At 45.7% G+C, this 13,890-nt stretch overlaps 1 protein-coding gene across 1 annotated transcript in view; it reads left to right on the plus strand.

Annotated features, from left to right (window-relative positions):
* Positions 1-13,890, plus strand: part of LOC142563876 (putative diacylglycerol O-acyltransferase Mb3761c) — a 546,482-nt gene that overhangs the window by 479,796 nt on the left and 52,796 nt on the right. Inside the window, exons 8-9 of the mRNA XM_075674553.1 lie at positions 5,700-5,935; positions 9,104-9,344. Coding sequence (XP_075530668.1) covers positions 5,700-5,935; positions 9,104-9,344 — 477 coding nt within the window. The remainder of the gene's footprint in view (positions 1-5,699; positions 5,936-9,103; positions 9,345-13,890) is intronic.

Genomic DNA, 13,890 nt, shown 5'->3' on the forward strand with positions numbered 1-13,890 from the left:
GACGGCATCTCCTGTGAACCGAGCTGCTCCTCCAAAAAGCAATTTCATATTTGTTTTCGTGTCTATTCAACGTCTCATATTCTTGTGCTCCACTAAAGAGTGGAGTTTCCTACCCTTGTCATCTCAACGAGAAGTAGGAAAGCGATAGAAAGTCTTGAGGATTTTTATTATTATGTTGTATTTGGCCGCATTCGTTCTGTCTCTGTTACTGTTCTCGTACTCAAAAATTTTCTTGTTCTTCTGATGCGGCACATACGGGGTCTGCAGTATTTTTGTAAATAAGCAGCTAAAAATAAGAATTTTGGGAACAGAAAATAACTAAGTGACCTCGGCCCCGATCAAATCGGAGAACCCTGAATTTTAAGTCCGCAGTTGTGGTATTCGTTCCTGACAGGATCGCCATGAGACCAGCAGGCGACTACAAGGGTACAGCATGAGAGACCTCCTGATGCACATTATTCATGAGCGTTGCCTGTCGAATGCACAGTCGAGGTCTAGGGCAAGGCATTTTGCGAGGATATATTGCTGCGCATTTATTCACTTCAGAATAATGGGCCTGAATCCATAGGGAAAAGGAAATAATTCTTTTCAGTCGTATGGACGTACAGCCATTTTTCTTCTGAACGTTCTGCGGTTTTCCATGGGCGAAAGGGGCAGGCTGTTCCAAGCATGTAGGGACATTTGCTGGTCATCACACCGGCTTTAGCTTTGTCCATCACAAATGCGATAGCGCGGAGTTACTGGGCTTCTTAGAACACCTTGCACTGCTCTTATTTATGCGTTCAAGAAAGCGAGATAGGAAGAAGGCAAAGAGAGAAGTCTAGAAAACTTCAAACTGAACGAACACATAGGTTGGATGGAGCCCTACAGAAATCATAAGGCGGGAATGAATGAAAAGCAGTAAAGAGGGAGGTAGTGAATGTTGTCTGCACACTGGATGAATATCCCGACTGTCAGTCAGGCATGGTGTGCATTTCAAAAAACGTAGAGGACGCTTAAGCTTCGCCTTTAAGAGCGGAACGCAATAGCATTCAAAGATCCCTAGCTGCGTGTCACGCTTCCCAGCAACCGTGGCGTTGTTGAGGATACGCGAAGCGAACGCCATCTGGATGGTGTTGATACAAGGAACCGAGCAAGATGCGCCGCTACGAACGCTGGAAAAGCGGTATATGTTGGAGTTTCCGCGATACAGAAATATGATTTCTAGTATATTCAAATTACAATACGCCGCAATCATGTCTGTACGTTGTGTTTAGGTCGTAGTTTACGATTTTTCTGACGTGTCTTACTTTGAGGAACTGAATTAGTCCACTAGCGCCTCTGCGCCACGCTGAGGGACTGCGTGGTTCTGGTTTGGAATTATATTTTTTTGTAGAACGACGTCCGACGCCAATACCGGAATTTTAGCGCGAATGCACTACTTGGCTCATTGGGCGATTTGCCGGTGTCCGGCGGTGGCAGTACACATAATGTTAGGAATGCTGAAATGTAAGTATGGTATGTATGGGATCGATGTTAAGCATAGAAAAAGGTCATAATGTGTGGAAAGTAATTATGTAGACCCCCCCATATCCAGGTAAAGTTAACTAAGATATTTGAAAAGAACATATAGAATGCGTTTGCACATAGGTGGATTCGAAGCCAGCCCACCCCGAGGACGCTTTAGAGTGAGAGCCAGAGGCGTTACCTCTACTACACACCACCAGGTATTATCGGAGAGACGAGGAGAGACCTCGAGTGGCGCGCCCAGCGGTTCGTGACGTCACGGGAGAGGTGGGCACAGCACGCGTAGCGGTTTGTGACGTCACGTGAGAGGGCTCGCCACTTGCGTATAAAAGCACACGCGCGTCGGCTTGTCTCCAATGCGTGTTGCAAGATGGATGCAGGAGCACCTACCTCGTCGGCGCCTGCGAAGCCACGTGGTTGACCGCGAAAGTGCGCCTCGGAAGAAGCACGGGCGTAGAGCAATGTGGCTCAGCGTGCAATGCAATTGTAACCCAATTTCTAAAGTATGCATCTACGCACTTTGCGGAACAAAAGATAATTATTGTTGCCGTTCAACCCAGCAAGGACACTGTCACCTCACTTGTCAATGGAGCCAAAAGGGAAGGAATTGTGATGGCTATACGTGTGTGTGTTCCCATTAAAAATTGGGGAGCCGGCAACACTTCCAGGGGCTACTGCGAAAGTATCAAAGGGGGACTACTTGGGAAAACTACATTAGGGAACAAGAGTGAATCCTAATATTTTCCCTATGCTTCCTGCAAGATATTCCGCGTGCGGCAACGCAGCACTTAGAGTGGCTACATTCTTGGCTCCACCAGCGTCGACCTACACTCCACGTGTCGCCCGCGGGCAGCCTGTGTTTAGTCACGTCTTTCTGGGGCGCGACTCTATCAAGCCATCAATGACTCCTTCCTTTGAAGATCCCTTTTGTGTGGTTTCGCGTTCAGTGTCGTGCGACCGCGCGAAACCAGCCTATCTTGAACATTAAGAATAAAATTAGGAAGCCCGCGATCACGCGCAAAGTACCTCGAGTGGCTAGTCGCACGGAAACTTTGCGTGCATTGGCGGGCTGCTTTCACGCTCGGAAAAATCGGAAAAAGCGCTGACAGCGCTTGTCTTCGTCGTTCTTTTAGTCCTTTCTCTATGTATGCGCTGTAAGTGGTGTTTGCAACAATGGAATACCAAATAGCCCGTACCCAAACCTTACGTTTATGTAGCATGTATTCAACAGCTGAAAGTTCTATCGAGAGTCTTGCATGTCGCTCTACAATTTTCTCATTGCCACGTTTCATCTAATTATAGTATTTGAGAAGTGGTACAAATTATTAAGACTAGCTATATAATTAGGCGTAATGGAAAAAAATACCCTCAGTTTCTCCAAGCGACGGCAAATAAGACAACCATTGTTCCGTCCAGCTACATAGCATTTGCATATTTTTAAGCTCTGGCTAAATTTAGCAGGGATACCGTGTACATATGTATACATATGAGCGCGTATATATATATATATATATATATATATATATATATATATATATATATATATATATATATATATATGTATGTATATATATATATATGTGTGTGTGTGTGTGTGTGTGTGTGTGTGTGTGTGTGTGGTGTCTGTGTGTGTCGCCGTACGAACGAGCACCGCCGAAATTAGTAAGTGTCGAGGCTACATACAACGATGCTTCGAATGTTTGCATTGTGAATTGCCGAGAGGTCAAAAAAATATATAAAGAAGCCCCAATTCCTTACCTTTACGTTCAAAGTACCGTAACACAAATTCCTTTTGTTAAAACAGCGCGAAGTGAGTCGACCATTCTATGCCGTAATTTTGCTCAGATGAGTTTGAAAAGTTTTAAGGAATGTTAAAAAAAGATAGGCATTTTAAATACACTTCTCATAGCCTTTACAATATACTAGCTGAATGGTTCATGGACAGTAATTTGACTTATGATTTCGGCTTCCGTTTATTACAGCCGTTACCCTCGCAATCAGCATTTTACTCTGGAACAGTTTGGACATGTGCTTTATACGCAGCGCTAGTATAGTCATTAGCAGATTTACACAAACAACTTGGACGCCTAACGTGTCAGCCACTTCACTACTATTCCTTACCATAAAGGTCCCGATAACGTTAATTTACGAAATTAGGCGCCGAACACACTTGCCTTCAATTCGCCGACATACAATAAAGACTAATTGAATCGATTAGTTCACGGTGCTAAATTCCATCATTCACTATATCTATGTATAATTAAGGGAAATACTATTATGGCTTTAGTGCTTCTAAAATATTCTGGTATGGCATTCGACGTGCATAAAGAATACAAAGTACTTGGGATCTCCTCTTAAGTGCTCGCAGTTGTTCAGGACACTTAAAGAGTATGGAGTTTGGTCTGGGCGACGGTATACAATTCTGCCGCTGGGTGGGGTTGGAGCGTGCAACACCTGTGCAATTGCATATCTGTTGCAGAAATCATCGTTTAGCTGGAAAAATACATGGGATGATCATGATGATCATGATCATGAATATGATAATATTTTTTTCGGGAATTCTGTAGAAATGTCACTCCGTAGCGTGCAGCAATAAAGTATGCCGGCTGATTTTCATCCCTACGCGGTCCAATTCAGTGAATCATCTTATAGCATCAAGTTTCTTTTGCAGTGTGACTGCAGTGCACTGACTACTCATAATACAGATAAATTACTGTTGAAATGGCACCAGTTTTTCCGCTTATCTATTTGTAATGCTTACCACCATACATTAAACATGATTGAAAAGTTCGCACATTTAAAATATCAAACTTTTCTAACTTATCGAACTATTAAATTCACATTTTCCTTTTTCAAGCATAGTTCATTGCTTATGGTTTTCGTATTTATTGTCTATTACCGTATTACTATTCCTGCTTTATACAGATAATTTTAGCACCACCTTAACGCTAGCTTTCTTTAGAGCAATTTTGATAAGTTACTGTCAGTTTACCGTATCGGGTATGTCTCTATCTAATCTTTTTTTCTAGACTCTTTCTTTATCAGATCCGGAAGTTAGTGCAATCTAAAAATTTGGCAAAGCTGATAGTCGTGACTCATGTTGATGACGATGATGATGAATCATGCAATTTGTTGTGAGAACCGCACTGATGAAACCTTGATAATGGTGATCATGATGAATGCGATGATGATAGCTGGAACGACGACAGTAATATTGATATGCTGATGATGATAACTGACGATAAAAACTCCGAAGGTGAAGTGCCCTCTAGATGACGTCTATCAAACGTTTTCGCTTAAGTGTCGCTGTTGCCATAAATTACGCACTTGCAACAACGCATTCTCACTCCCAACTCGCCAAGGAAGACACTGTCTTTCCGTGACTTCAACTAGCGATTGAATCGGCTTCCAACTTTTTTTAATGACTCTTTGTCACCTTTCAGAAGATGTCTTCTTGTAGACTGTTTCCATATGGTAGGCTACCGTAAGTTGTCGCGATAATACTCGGTGACAAGGCAAAACACCACCACACCATAATCTGGTGCCCAGGCCACGAGAATACTTCGGGTAATGAGCAGGTGCACTCTTTAGTTCGTGATTTAACAAACCGAGAAAAGAACAATTGGGATCAACAATACGAACCATGCAGTGCTCGCGATGTACTGAAACATCAACGCAAGACAAGACAGCGGTATGTTCTACCGCATAAATTACTGAAAGTGGAAGATGCACGTAGCCTTACGCAACTGCAGGTGAATACCTAACCACAGGTGGGTAGGTGGCATCTCATAAATCCGAATGCATATTCAAACCAATTTCCGTGGTGTGAGTCGAGAGGGATGCTACAGCACGTAATATGAGAATGCCAGAACAAGCCATTGGAGGCACGGTCACCTCTGATACTCACGATGTTGGGGCATCCTTGGGACGTCCTCGCCCGCGCTGACATGGAGACCCAAATGGGTCTCCTGGATCAAGCTGGGAGAGCAGCTGCGGTCGCTGGAGTCCTGGAATGGGGAACCCAAACATTGACATTTCCTTTCCTAATATTTGTTGAATTCGATAAACGTTTATCTATTTATCCCATGCAGCCTAGTACTCTCTGACATCTCTCTCTTGATCTATGTTGCTTTTTACTACGAACCTGACTCGGAGCTTGATTATGATCCATTCCGGTGTTTCTACATTTCCAGGTGTGTTTGGCCGTGGACCTGAGGTACGAGCCAGCGACCGGCGAGCCCGTGCCCGAGTTGGGCACCCAGCTGAGCAGCGCGCTGGTGCGCCTCCCCACCAACACCGAGGGCGCCATACCGCGCCTTTGGGAAGTGCGACAGGCCATGGACGAGCTGAAGAACTCGCCGGACCCCGTGGTGCTGTACGGGGCAGCAAACATCCTGTTCACGCTGCTGCCCTGCCGGCTGGCACACTGGTCCGTACTCTCGCTTTATCGTTCGTCACATAGCCGAATACACTAGCACGTCACTTGAGAACAACCACGTAGAGCAAGGAACTAGAAAGGAAGGACACGACGAACGCGTTCCTGTCTTTGCTTTCTCGTCTGTTGGTTGTCTGCGTGGATCCTAGGATACATACTGAATCCACTCGCCAACAACCAGACAATTGTGTGTATATATATTAGGTTTGATATTGATGCTGATATGAAGCAGGAAATGCCTTTTTTTTCTATTACAGTTTAGGCAATGTATTGGCACTTGTTAAGCAATCAGGCACTACTTCCTACTGGAGAACCTAAAGGCTAAACTTACGTTGTTTTCTTAATGTCCTGCTAAAACCGCTTGCTATGAAGTCGGTGTGACATCAGGCACATGTCAAGAATTTAGCTGGCTCTTACTTTTTGCGTGTGTGCTGAGGAAGCTATTGCACAGAAAAAGTCTAGACTTATCAGAAAGCATGCTTGGCCTAACATCTTACATAGCATGAAAACAGAACAACGGACCACGGGACAAAGAGTTCATACTACAAAACAGACCAATGTATTCCTCTGGCAGTGTCAGTTTCTTAAACCCCTTCCCCTGTGTAAAGTAGCAAATCGGACGTGCGTCTGGTTGACCTCCTTACCCTTCCTTCCTTCCTTTTCATCATTTTCCTCTTCCTCCTCAGTTATCTGGTAAACGTAACCCTTTGCACTTTGTTTTGGGAACGGTTGGAGCAGTGGTCTTTCCTCAATATAATGAGAAAAAAATCGATCGAGAAATTTAAGACTGCTTACGTGCGGGAATGCGAAAGCATTGTAGTCGCTTTCGTGAAATGTTTCTTTCTGCGCGTTCCTTTCCCGCGAATGCTCACGCCTGCGCTTGAACTGCGCCTCGGTAAGGCCAAATGAAAACGTGCCAAGCGTCTCAACGCGCCCGCTTACCGGCGAGGACTTCATAATTCGAAGGACCGCGCAGCGGCATTCAGTTGCACAGCAATGCTTTTTATTATGTACACTCGTTTTATACACCAATGACGTGGCGCCACCTCTCACCCTTGGTCTGCGCCATCACGTGCCCAAGGAACACGATCTCTAGGCCACACGTTTAGTCAGCCAGATGGCTGAGGCGTGACGTACGCAATGAGACACGCACTAGGCACACATTCATTCAGCCAACACCGTGGAGCCGCCGTGGCGTCGGTGACGTGTGCTCGTCTCGCACCCCGTAGGCCCGGGTTCGATTCCCACTCAGGCCGAAATTTGCTTAATGTTCTAGAATTTCGAACACATTGATTTGCTTTGTTTACAGGAACCTTCCTGAGAAATTCGATGTCAATTCGTGTACTTTCTTATGTACTTTTAGTCCTTGCCGTCCGCCATCTTAAGCACCATCATTCGGACGCGCCGCCGACTATAGCGCCGGATTTTTGCGTAATGCTTTAATGCTTTCGCGTTAGAAATAGAAGCGAAGAATGAGAGGGTGGACAACATAAGCCTAACGTTTGACGTAATAGTTCTGCGGAAACCCGCAAGGGGGGAAGAAGTAATTTACGAAGTGAAAATGAGTCATCCACCCAAATGTAGCTAAGTGCCACGAAGGAAACCGAGCCAAAGGAAAACGAATGGGTTTCCTTTGTAGCAGTTAGCTACGTTTGCGTGGATGTCTCATTATCCCTTTAACATAAGACTGAGTGTCGGCGCTGTCACAGTCTGTCAAGACGCCAGAAAGCCACACAGTGTCACGTACAGAGACATACTGCGCCACACAGTGAACAGTGGCGCGCAACCACAATTTGCTGAGAAATCAAGTCTCCTTTAGGTAACGCCGCAGCGCTGCTATAGCAGCTTGCGCCGACGTCTGTATAGGCTAGTGTCCAAGAATTTTGTTGTCTGTGAGTTTTGTGCAGCACCAGAGGACGCATAGTAGCTTCCACTCTAGTGCGGAATAATGTAAAAAAAAAAAGACTGCGGTATGCTAATTTTCGGAAAGTGTCGTGCACTCCCGACTCTCTGCACTCAGCCATTTCTGGCACTTAAATCAATCTAATTAATACACATAAGAGGTCGCTTTAGCTCGGGCCCAACTCCGACGCCGCCTATTCAAACACATGTAAAACATAAAAACCTTATTTTGAGATAACCCCAGGGCTGATTTTAATGAAATCTGTTGGAATTGAAAGAGAAAGTTAAATTCTAGTGACTGTTGGAAGCAGAATTTCGATTTAGGGCCTGAATTTTGTTAAATAGATTTTCAAAAATTCGAAAGTTTGAAAATCATAGAAGCACCAAGTTTAGAAATTAATAGCTCTGCATCAAGGACAGATATCACGGTTCTGTAAATGTCATCCATTAGATCACGCAAAGCGGAAAAATTGTATTTGTCAATTTATATCTTACGTGAATTTATTACGTTGTGTACAGGCGTTCTGCAAAAGCTGTATTTACATAATACTGACCTTCTTCTGGATTCATGTGTAAGATATTAATTTTGTCCGCTTTAAATATGCCATCAGATACAATTCACAGAACTGTGGTAACATTTTTTTCTTCCTGAGTTACAGTGTTGTAAACTTCATAGTTTCGTTTACTGAAAATTTTCGATTTTTGCCAATTTCGAATAGAAAAAATGACGACCTAAATAAAAAATTCGAAGCCAACAGTCACTACATCTTAAGCTCTTCTTTAATATGCAACAAACCTCGTCACATTTAGTGCAGTGGTTGCCGAGAAAAACGAATTCTCATTTTACATGTATTTAGATAGGAGTACCCGCGCTAAAGCTTCCTCTTAAGTTGCTCATTACTTACAGTATTTCGATTTGCTGCGTCAGCTTACCTGAGTAGAAGTAGTTGCTGGGCGAGTTGGTTGGCATCTAATGAATACATTGTTGCGCCATAAAGGAAAATAATAAAACTTGAGCTGAATAAGACTTGACTCCAGTCTTCATTCTCCTTTTTGGCGCAACAACGTTTCACTAGTCTGCTTACCTGTTGACTTCTATGGCATTTTCGGGCTCGCTCACTTCCACAAACTATCACACTTGTACAGGAAGTGCGGCCCGCGTTTTATTCAAGCCACGGGGCCGTCCTTATAGTTCACAGTGTCACGCCAAGCTTGGTCCAAGCACGGAGCTTTTGTGTTCCATTGCGAGTCTCCTCGCAGGTTCATGGGCATGTGGCACCGCAAACCGTCGGCGGTGTTCTGCAACATGCCGGGCCCCGAGGAGCACGTCGTTCTGGGGATGAGCCGCGTCAAGACCGCGGTCGCCTGGGCGGGATGGACGCCCGAGGTTCCGCTGGCCGTCACCATCACCTCGTACGCCGGCGCCTTCAACGTGGCCGTGTCGTCCCAGATGGACATCGTTCCCGACCCCGACGAGATTATCAGGGAGTTCGCCAATCAGGTACACAGCGAGGCGGAAGTAATTGGAACTCTAGCGCTGATTGATTCGCCAAGAAAAAACGAAATGAAACGCACTTGTAGGAGGCAATTGTTGCCCTTAATAATAATAATATTTGGGTTTTTACGTGCCAAAACCACTTTCTGATTATGAGGCACGCCGTAGTGGAGGACTCCGGAAATTTTGACCACCTGGGGTTCTTTAACGTGCACTTAAATCTAAGCACACGGGTGTTTTCGCATTTCGCCCTCATCGAAATGCGGCCGCCGTGGCCGGGATTTGATCCCGCGACCTCGTGCTCAGCAGCCCAACAATTATTGCCCTTGGGCGGGTATTTCCTTCCGACCCACTCGCTGCATTTCGCGGTGAATTTGTGAAAAGGATTGCAACAACGGTTGTCGTGCGGCAGCGATGAAGAACTGCCAACAACGTAGCCTGCGCCCTAGCCCGAATTTACGTTGCAACATAATTACCAAGAGTTGTAAAATGCACAGAATACTGGTTAGGGTGATTTTTTCTGCCGTGGAAAACCAGACCCTTATAGAACTTTGCAATAGTGGGAGCGCGCTCCCTTTTACAATGTCGATGTATCGGGTGTATGAGTAGCTCGGACATTGGCATACGTCTGCGAAGTTTTCTTTTTCTGAAAACATTGCTTGCGAATGCTTGTTTTTCGTTTCCTTCTAATTGCGTTGAAAAAAAAATGATGACCACGAACGAGGAACGATAATATCGCAGTCTGGACTCACCATCTTGCCTACCAATCGCCTGCAGCTTTATGTATAGGTGTTTCTCAGGGGCTATCCATGCTATTGCTCCTGATTAAGATGAGCGTCGTTCAGCCTATCGCGAGGTCCACGATGCTGTCGTGATAAACTTGAAATAAGTGCCTAATTTTGTGGAATTTCAAAGCACCTGCCGAGTACCGAGACTACTATTGGCTGGGGCAAAGTGCTTGCGAGGTATTCACGTAGAACCTATTGTAGTTAAAAGTTAAACAGCGCGAGACACACAGGCGCAAAGTTGAATATCGTCAAATGATGAAAAAAAAAACATTGGGGCAAATATTTCAACTCCCGAAGACGTTGTTTATGTAAAAGTGCGCGAAAGTTAGTTCAGCGGTAAAATGTGTACTCTCATTCTCACAAAGAAATATCTAAATAAATTGACAGAACACAATACCGAAACGAAAGACGCAAGCGCTGTCAATTGTCCTAGTTTTCAGTCATAACTGTTTTTTTTTATTCCATTCGCATTGCTTTAAACAAGCATTCGATGAAACGCGTAGGTGTCGTATATTGTCGCGCGATCGTGTTTTATGCCTGATTTGGTTGTGTTCCTTGCCATCGTTCCTCTTCGGAGGAGCCCTTTCGTTATGGCTCTATGGAGCACTATTGAAGTTATATATCCAGGCGTATCATTTGTTTTTGTTTCTTTCGCGCGCCATCTAAAATGATATGCAATGTTGCAGTTCCCTTCACTACGCACCATTCGGACATAACTAGAACGCCTCCGCTACTTTCTCAACGTGCGCAATGGTATGCGAAAGACGTAGTATGGTTTGACACTTCATGGTCGGGCGACGCGTCGCACGACGTCGGGCGCATACCGACCGAGCTACACACACGCAATTACGTCGCGCGTACAGAATTCCATCGCGTCGTCCGCTTCGTTCTCAGGTACGGAGTGCCAGCCAGTGGCCGCTCGCACCCTCTTTCTATTAGCAGCATATTTCAAGCACGTTTTCTGTGTGTACAGCATATAACGCGCGCGTTACTTTGGTTTCTTTGAATGCGTGTTACGCTTCTTCAATTAGAGCAAAGCTTCTAATGTAAGCTGCTCTTTGATACGTTTTTGTTTGTGAGCTGCCTGTTCCAATCGCAGTACCACGGTAGTGCGGTTGTAGTGACGCATTATGCAGCACATCTCTGGATGGATCGTAAGAGGATGAATTCGAAACTATCACTGCTCAATGATGGTGCACGAAAATTTAAACGGGGATCTTTTTTCGTCATTGTGCAGCGGCACATTCCCCAGTGGCACATTCCCAGGGGCCGTGCCTTGTTACCCATGTTGGCTATATGGATATAATCTAAATTAAATTACAACAGCGTGCAGCAGGTCTCTATTTTCCTTGGCAGCGACATAATTTTGCTTTCTGGTGGATAGCCTGGGCCATGAACTGCGGCATGCAAATGCGTTTGCTATAGAATAGACAATGTCCGCAGGGTGCGTCGGCCCTGTCGTTGCTCGAACAATTTCAGTCTTCCATTTTTCCTGCTGAAAAACAGCGCACCCACACTCAAGTTTCATCTAACGGAAGCCTTTCAAGCCGTGCTCGTAACTCGCGCACGGGATGGCTTGCTTGACACATTAAATAACGGAAGCATCGAATAGGAATTGCGTGCATAGCGCGCTACACGTTGGTGACAGGAAAACGAATAAAATGCAACCAGCCGGCGCTGAATACGCGCCATTGGTACTACCGCCGCATCGGCTTGCGTAGTGCAATTTTTGAAAATGCAAACGTGTCAAAATGATATTTCACATGCGCTGCGAAAAAAAAAGAGCGCTAATTCAAACGAGAAAGTGTTGTGCATCTTTTAAGGCCGTGCACCATGTGTAGGAACACTTGTTTGTGAGATATGCTCCTTGGTTTGAGAGATTACTGAGCATGTTGCAACGGCAATGGACCTCAACTACAGAATGTGCGTTTCATTTTTTTTATTTAGAAGTAATGAATGATAGGCGAGTCGGTATTCCATCAGTATCATCAACATCATCAGCCTCTTTCTTATGTCCACTGCAGGAACGAAGGGGTCCCCCTGCCTCTGCAATCACTCCTGTCTTGCGCTAGCTAATTTCAACTTGCGCCTGCAGGGCTCCTCACTTAATCACCCCACCTTTCTTCCTCCCGCGTCCTCGACTGTGCTTCCTTTCTCTTGGCACCCATTCTATAAGCTTACTGATCTACGGATTATCTACCCTACGCATTCATAACCTGCCCAGCTAAATCTTGTTCTCGCGGAAAACTAGAATATTGCCTATCCCCGTTTGCTGTCGAATCCACACTGCTCTCTTCCTGTATCGTAACGTTACACCTAACGATTCTCGTTCAATAGCTCCTTGCGTGATCCTTAACTTGTTCTGGAGATTCTTTGTTGACCTCCAATTTTCTGGTATTCACTACTGACGAAGGATAGCCCGACAAGTGAGGTGCGATAAAGAAACAAAAATTAGTTCTAGAGGCACAAGTAGAAGATAATGCGGGGGTTGCTGGAGCGTTCTTTATTCACAAGTCCTGTGACATACGCGTTGCGAGCCCGCCGTGATGCTGCAAAGGTAAAGGGATTGATTATTCAGCCGCTAATTTTTAAGCCTTTAACGTGATAGCGTTAAGGTGCCCGTCTCGCAGAAGATCTGGTGTCGGCGTCGGACGTTGTTTCGACGGAAATATTTTCGAACCACCGATACCCAGGCCTTCATGTGACGCAAGAAATTTACTGAAATAATTGAATTTCTCAAGCTAAAATACCAGGAAAAATTGTTAACTATGAATTACACGAAACTTGCAGGTATGATAGTCCTGGGATTGTAATTTGGCTATACGAGAAGACATAATTTTGTTACGCGAGAACTCAAATAAACCCTTTTTCCAGCGTTACTGCCATTCACAAACCAGCAGCGGCGTCCGCCATTTGCGCGCGCTGTCGCGCGGGTGTCTCTGGGGCAACGAAGCGGCGCGCCCGGTTCCTTGCGATACCTACAGCTGGCGCTCGCCTTCCTCACATAGCATACCACACAAGATGCCGCGTTTGTACCAGAAAGCCCGCCTTCAGGCATAGAGTTTACGGCCAGTGTTGCCGTGCAAACATTACGGTTACATACGCTCCAGTTGCTGGGAAGTTTGAGAAGCAGTCAGATAGATATCTTTTAAAGCGAACGCTTTACTGCCCGCGAACTTGCGATTTCGTCGTGTAGGTGCTTCGAGGAGGCACATGACGTCACAACGCGCTCCTCGCCGCGGATATTTCTCTCTCTCTCTCTCGCTCCCTAGTCACTACTGCGCATGCGCCACTAGTAGCACCGAGCCACAGGTGTCCCGCCACCGCCGTTTGGTATGGCGTCACACAGCGTTCCTCGTCGTTGCGCTCGCGTCCGCTCGCTTCGCCAGCTGCGTCACGTGCCTGATAACATGTCGGAGGATTGAAAAGGAGAGCTCGCGTGCGCCGCTACCACAGTTGAGGCGGCAGTATGGACGGCGGCAATTCTGATAAGCAGGAGGAGGCCTGGAATCGACATCGGAATGAGATGAAGAGGAAACGAATCGCCCAGGAAACACACGAACAGGGCGCCGAACGACTGGCTAAACGCCGCAACATAGCTAGACAACCAGACTAACCTGAACTTGCAATCAAGATTAACCAAGGGCAGCCATGCTATGCCTTAGCGCTCGCTACGTATATCCTGGCATTGCCGAGCTAAGCCACTGCCAATTTTTTTTATGCTATCGCGTTCCACTCATAGAGGCGAAGCTTAAGCGTCCTCC

Source organism: Dermacentor variabilis, chromosome 11 (assembly GCF_050947875.1).
Source record: "Dermacentor variabilis isolate Ectoservices chromosome 11, ASM5094787v1, whole genome shotgun sequence".
Taxonomy (NCBI): Eukaryota; Metazoa; Arthropoda; class Arachnida; order Ixodida; family Ixodidae; genus Dermacentor; species Dermacentor variabilis.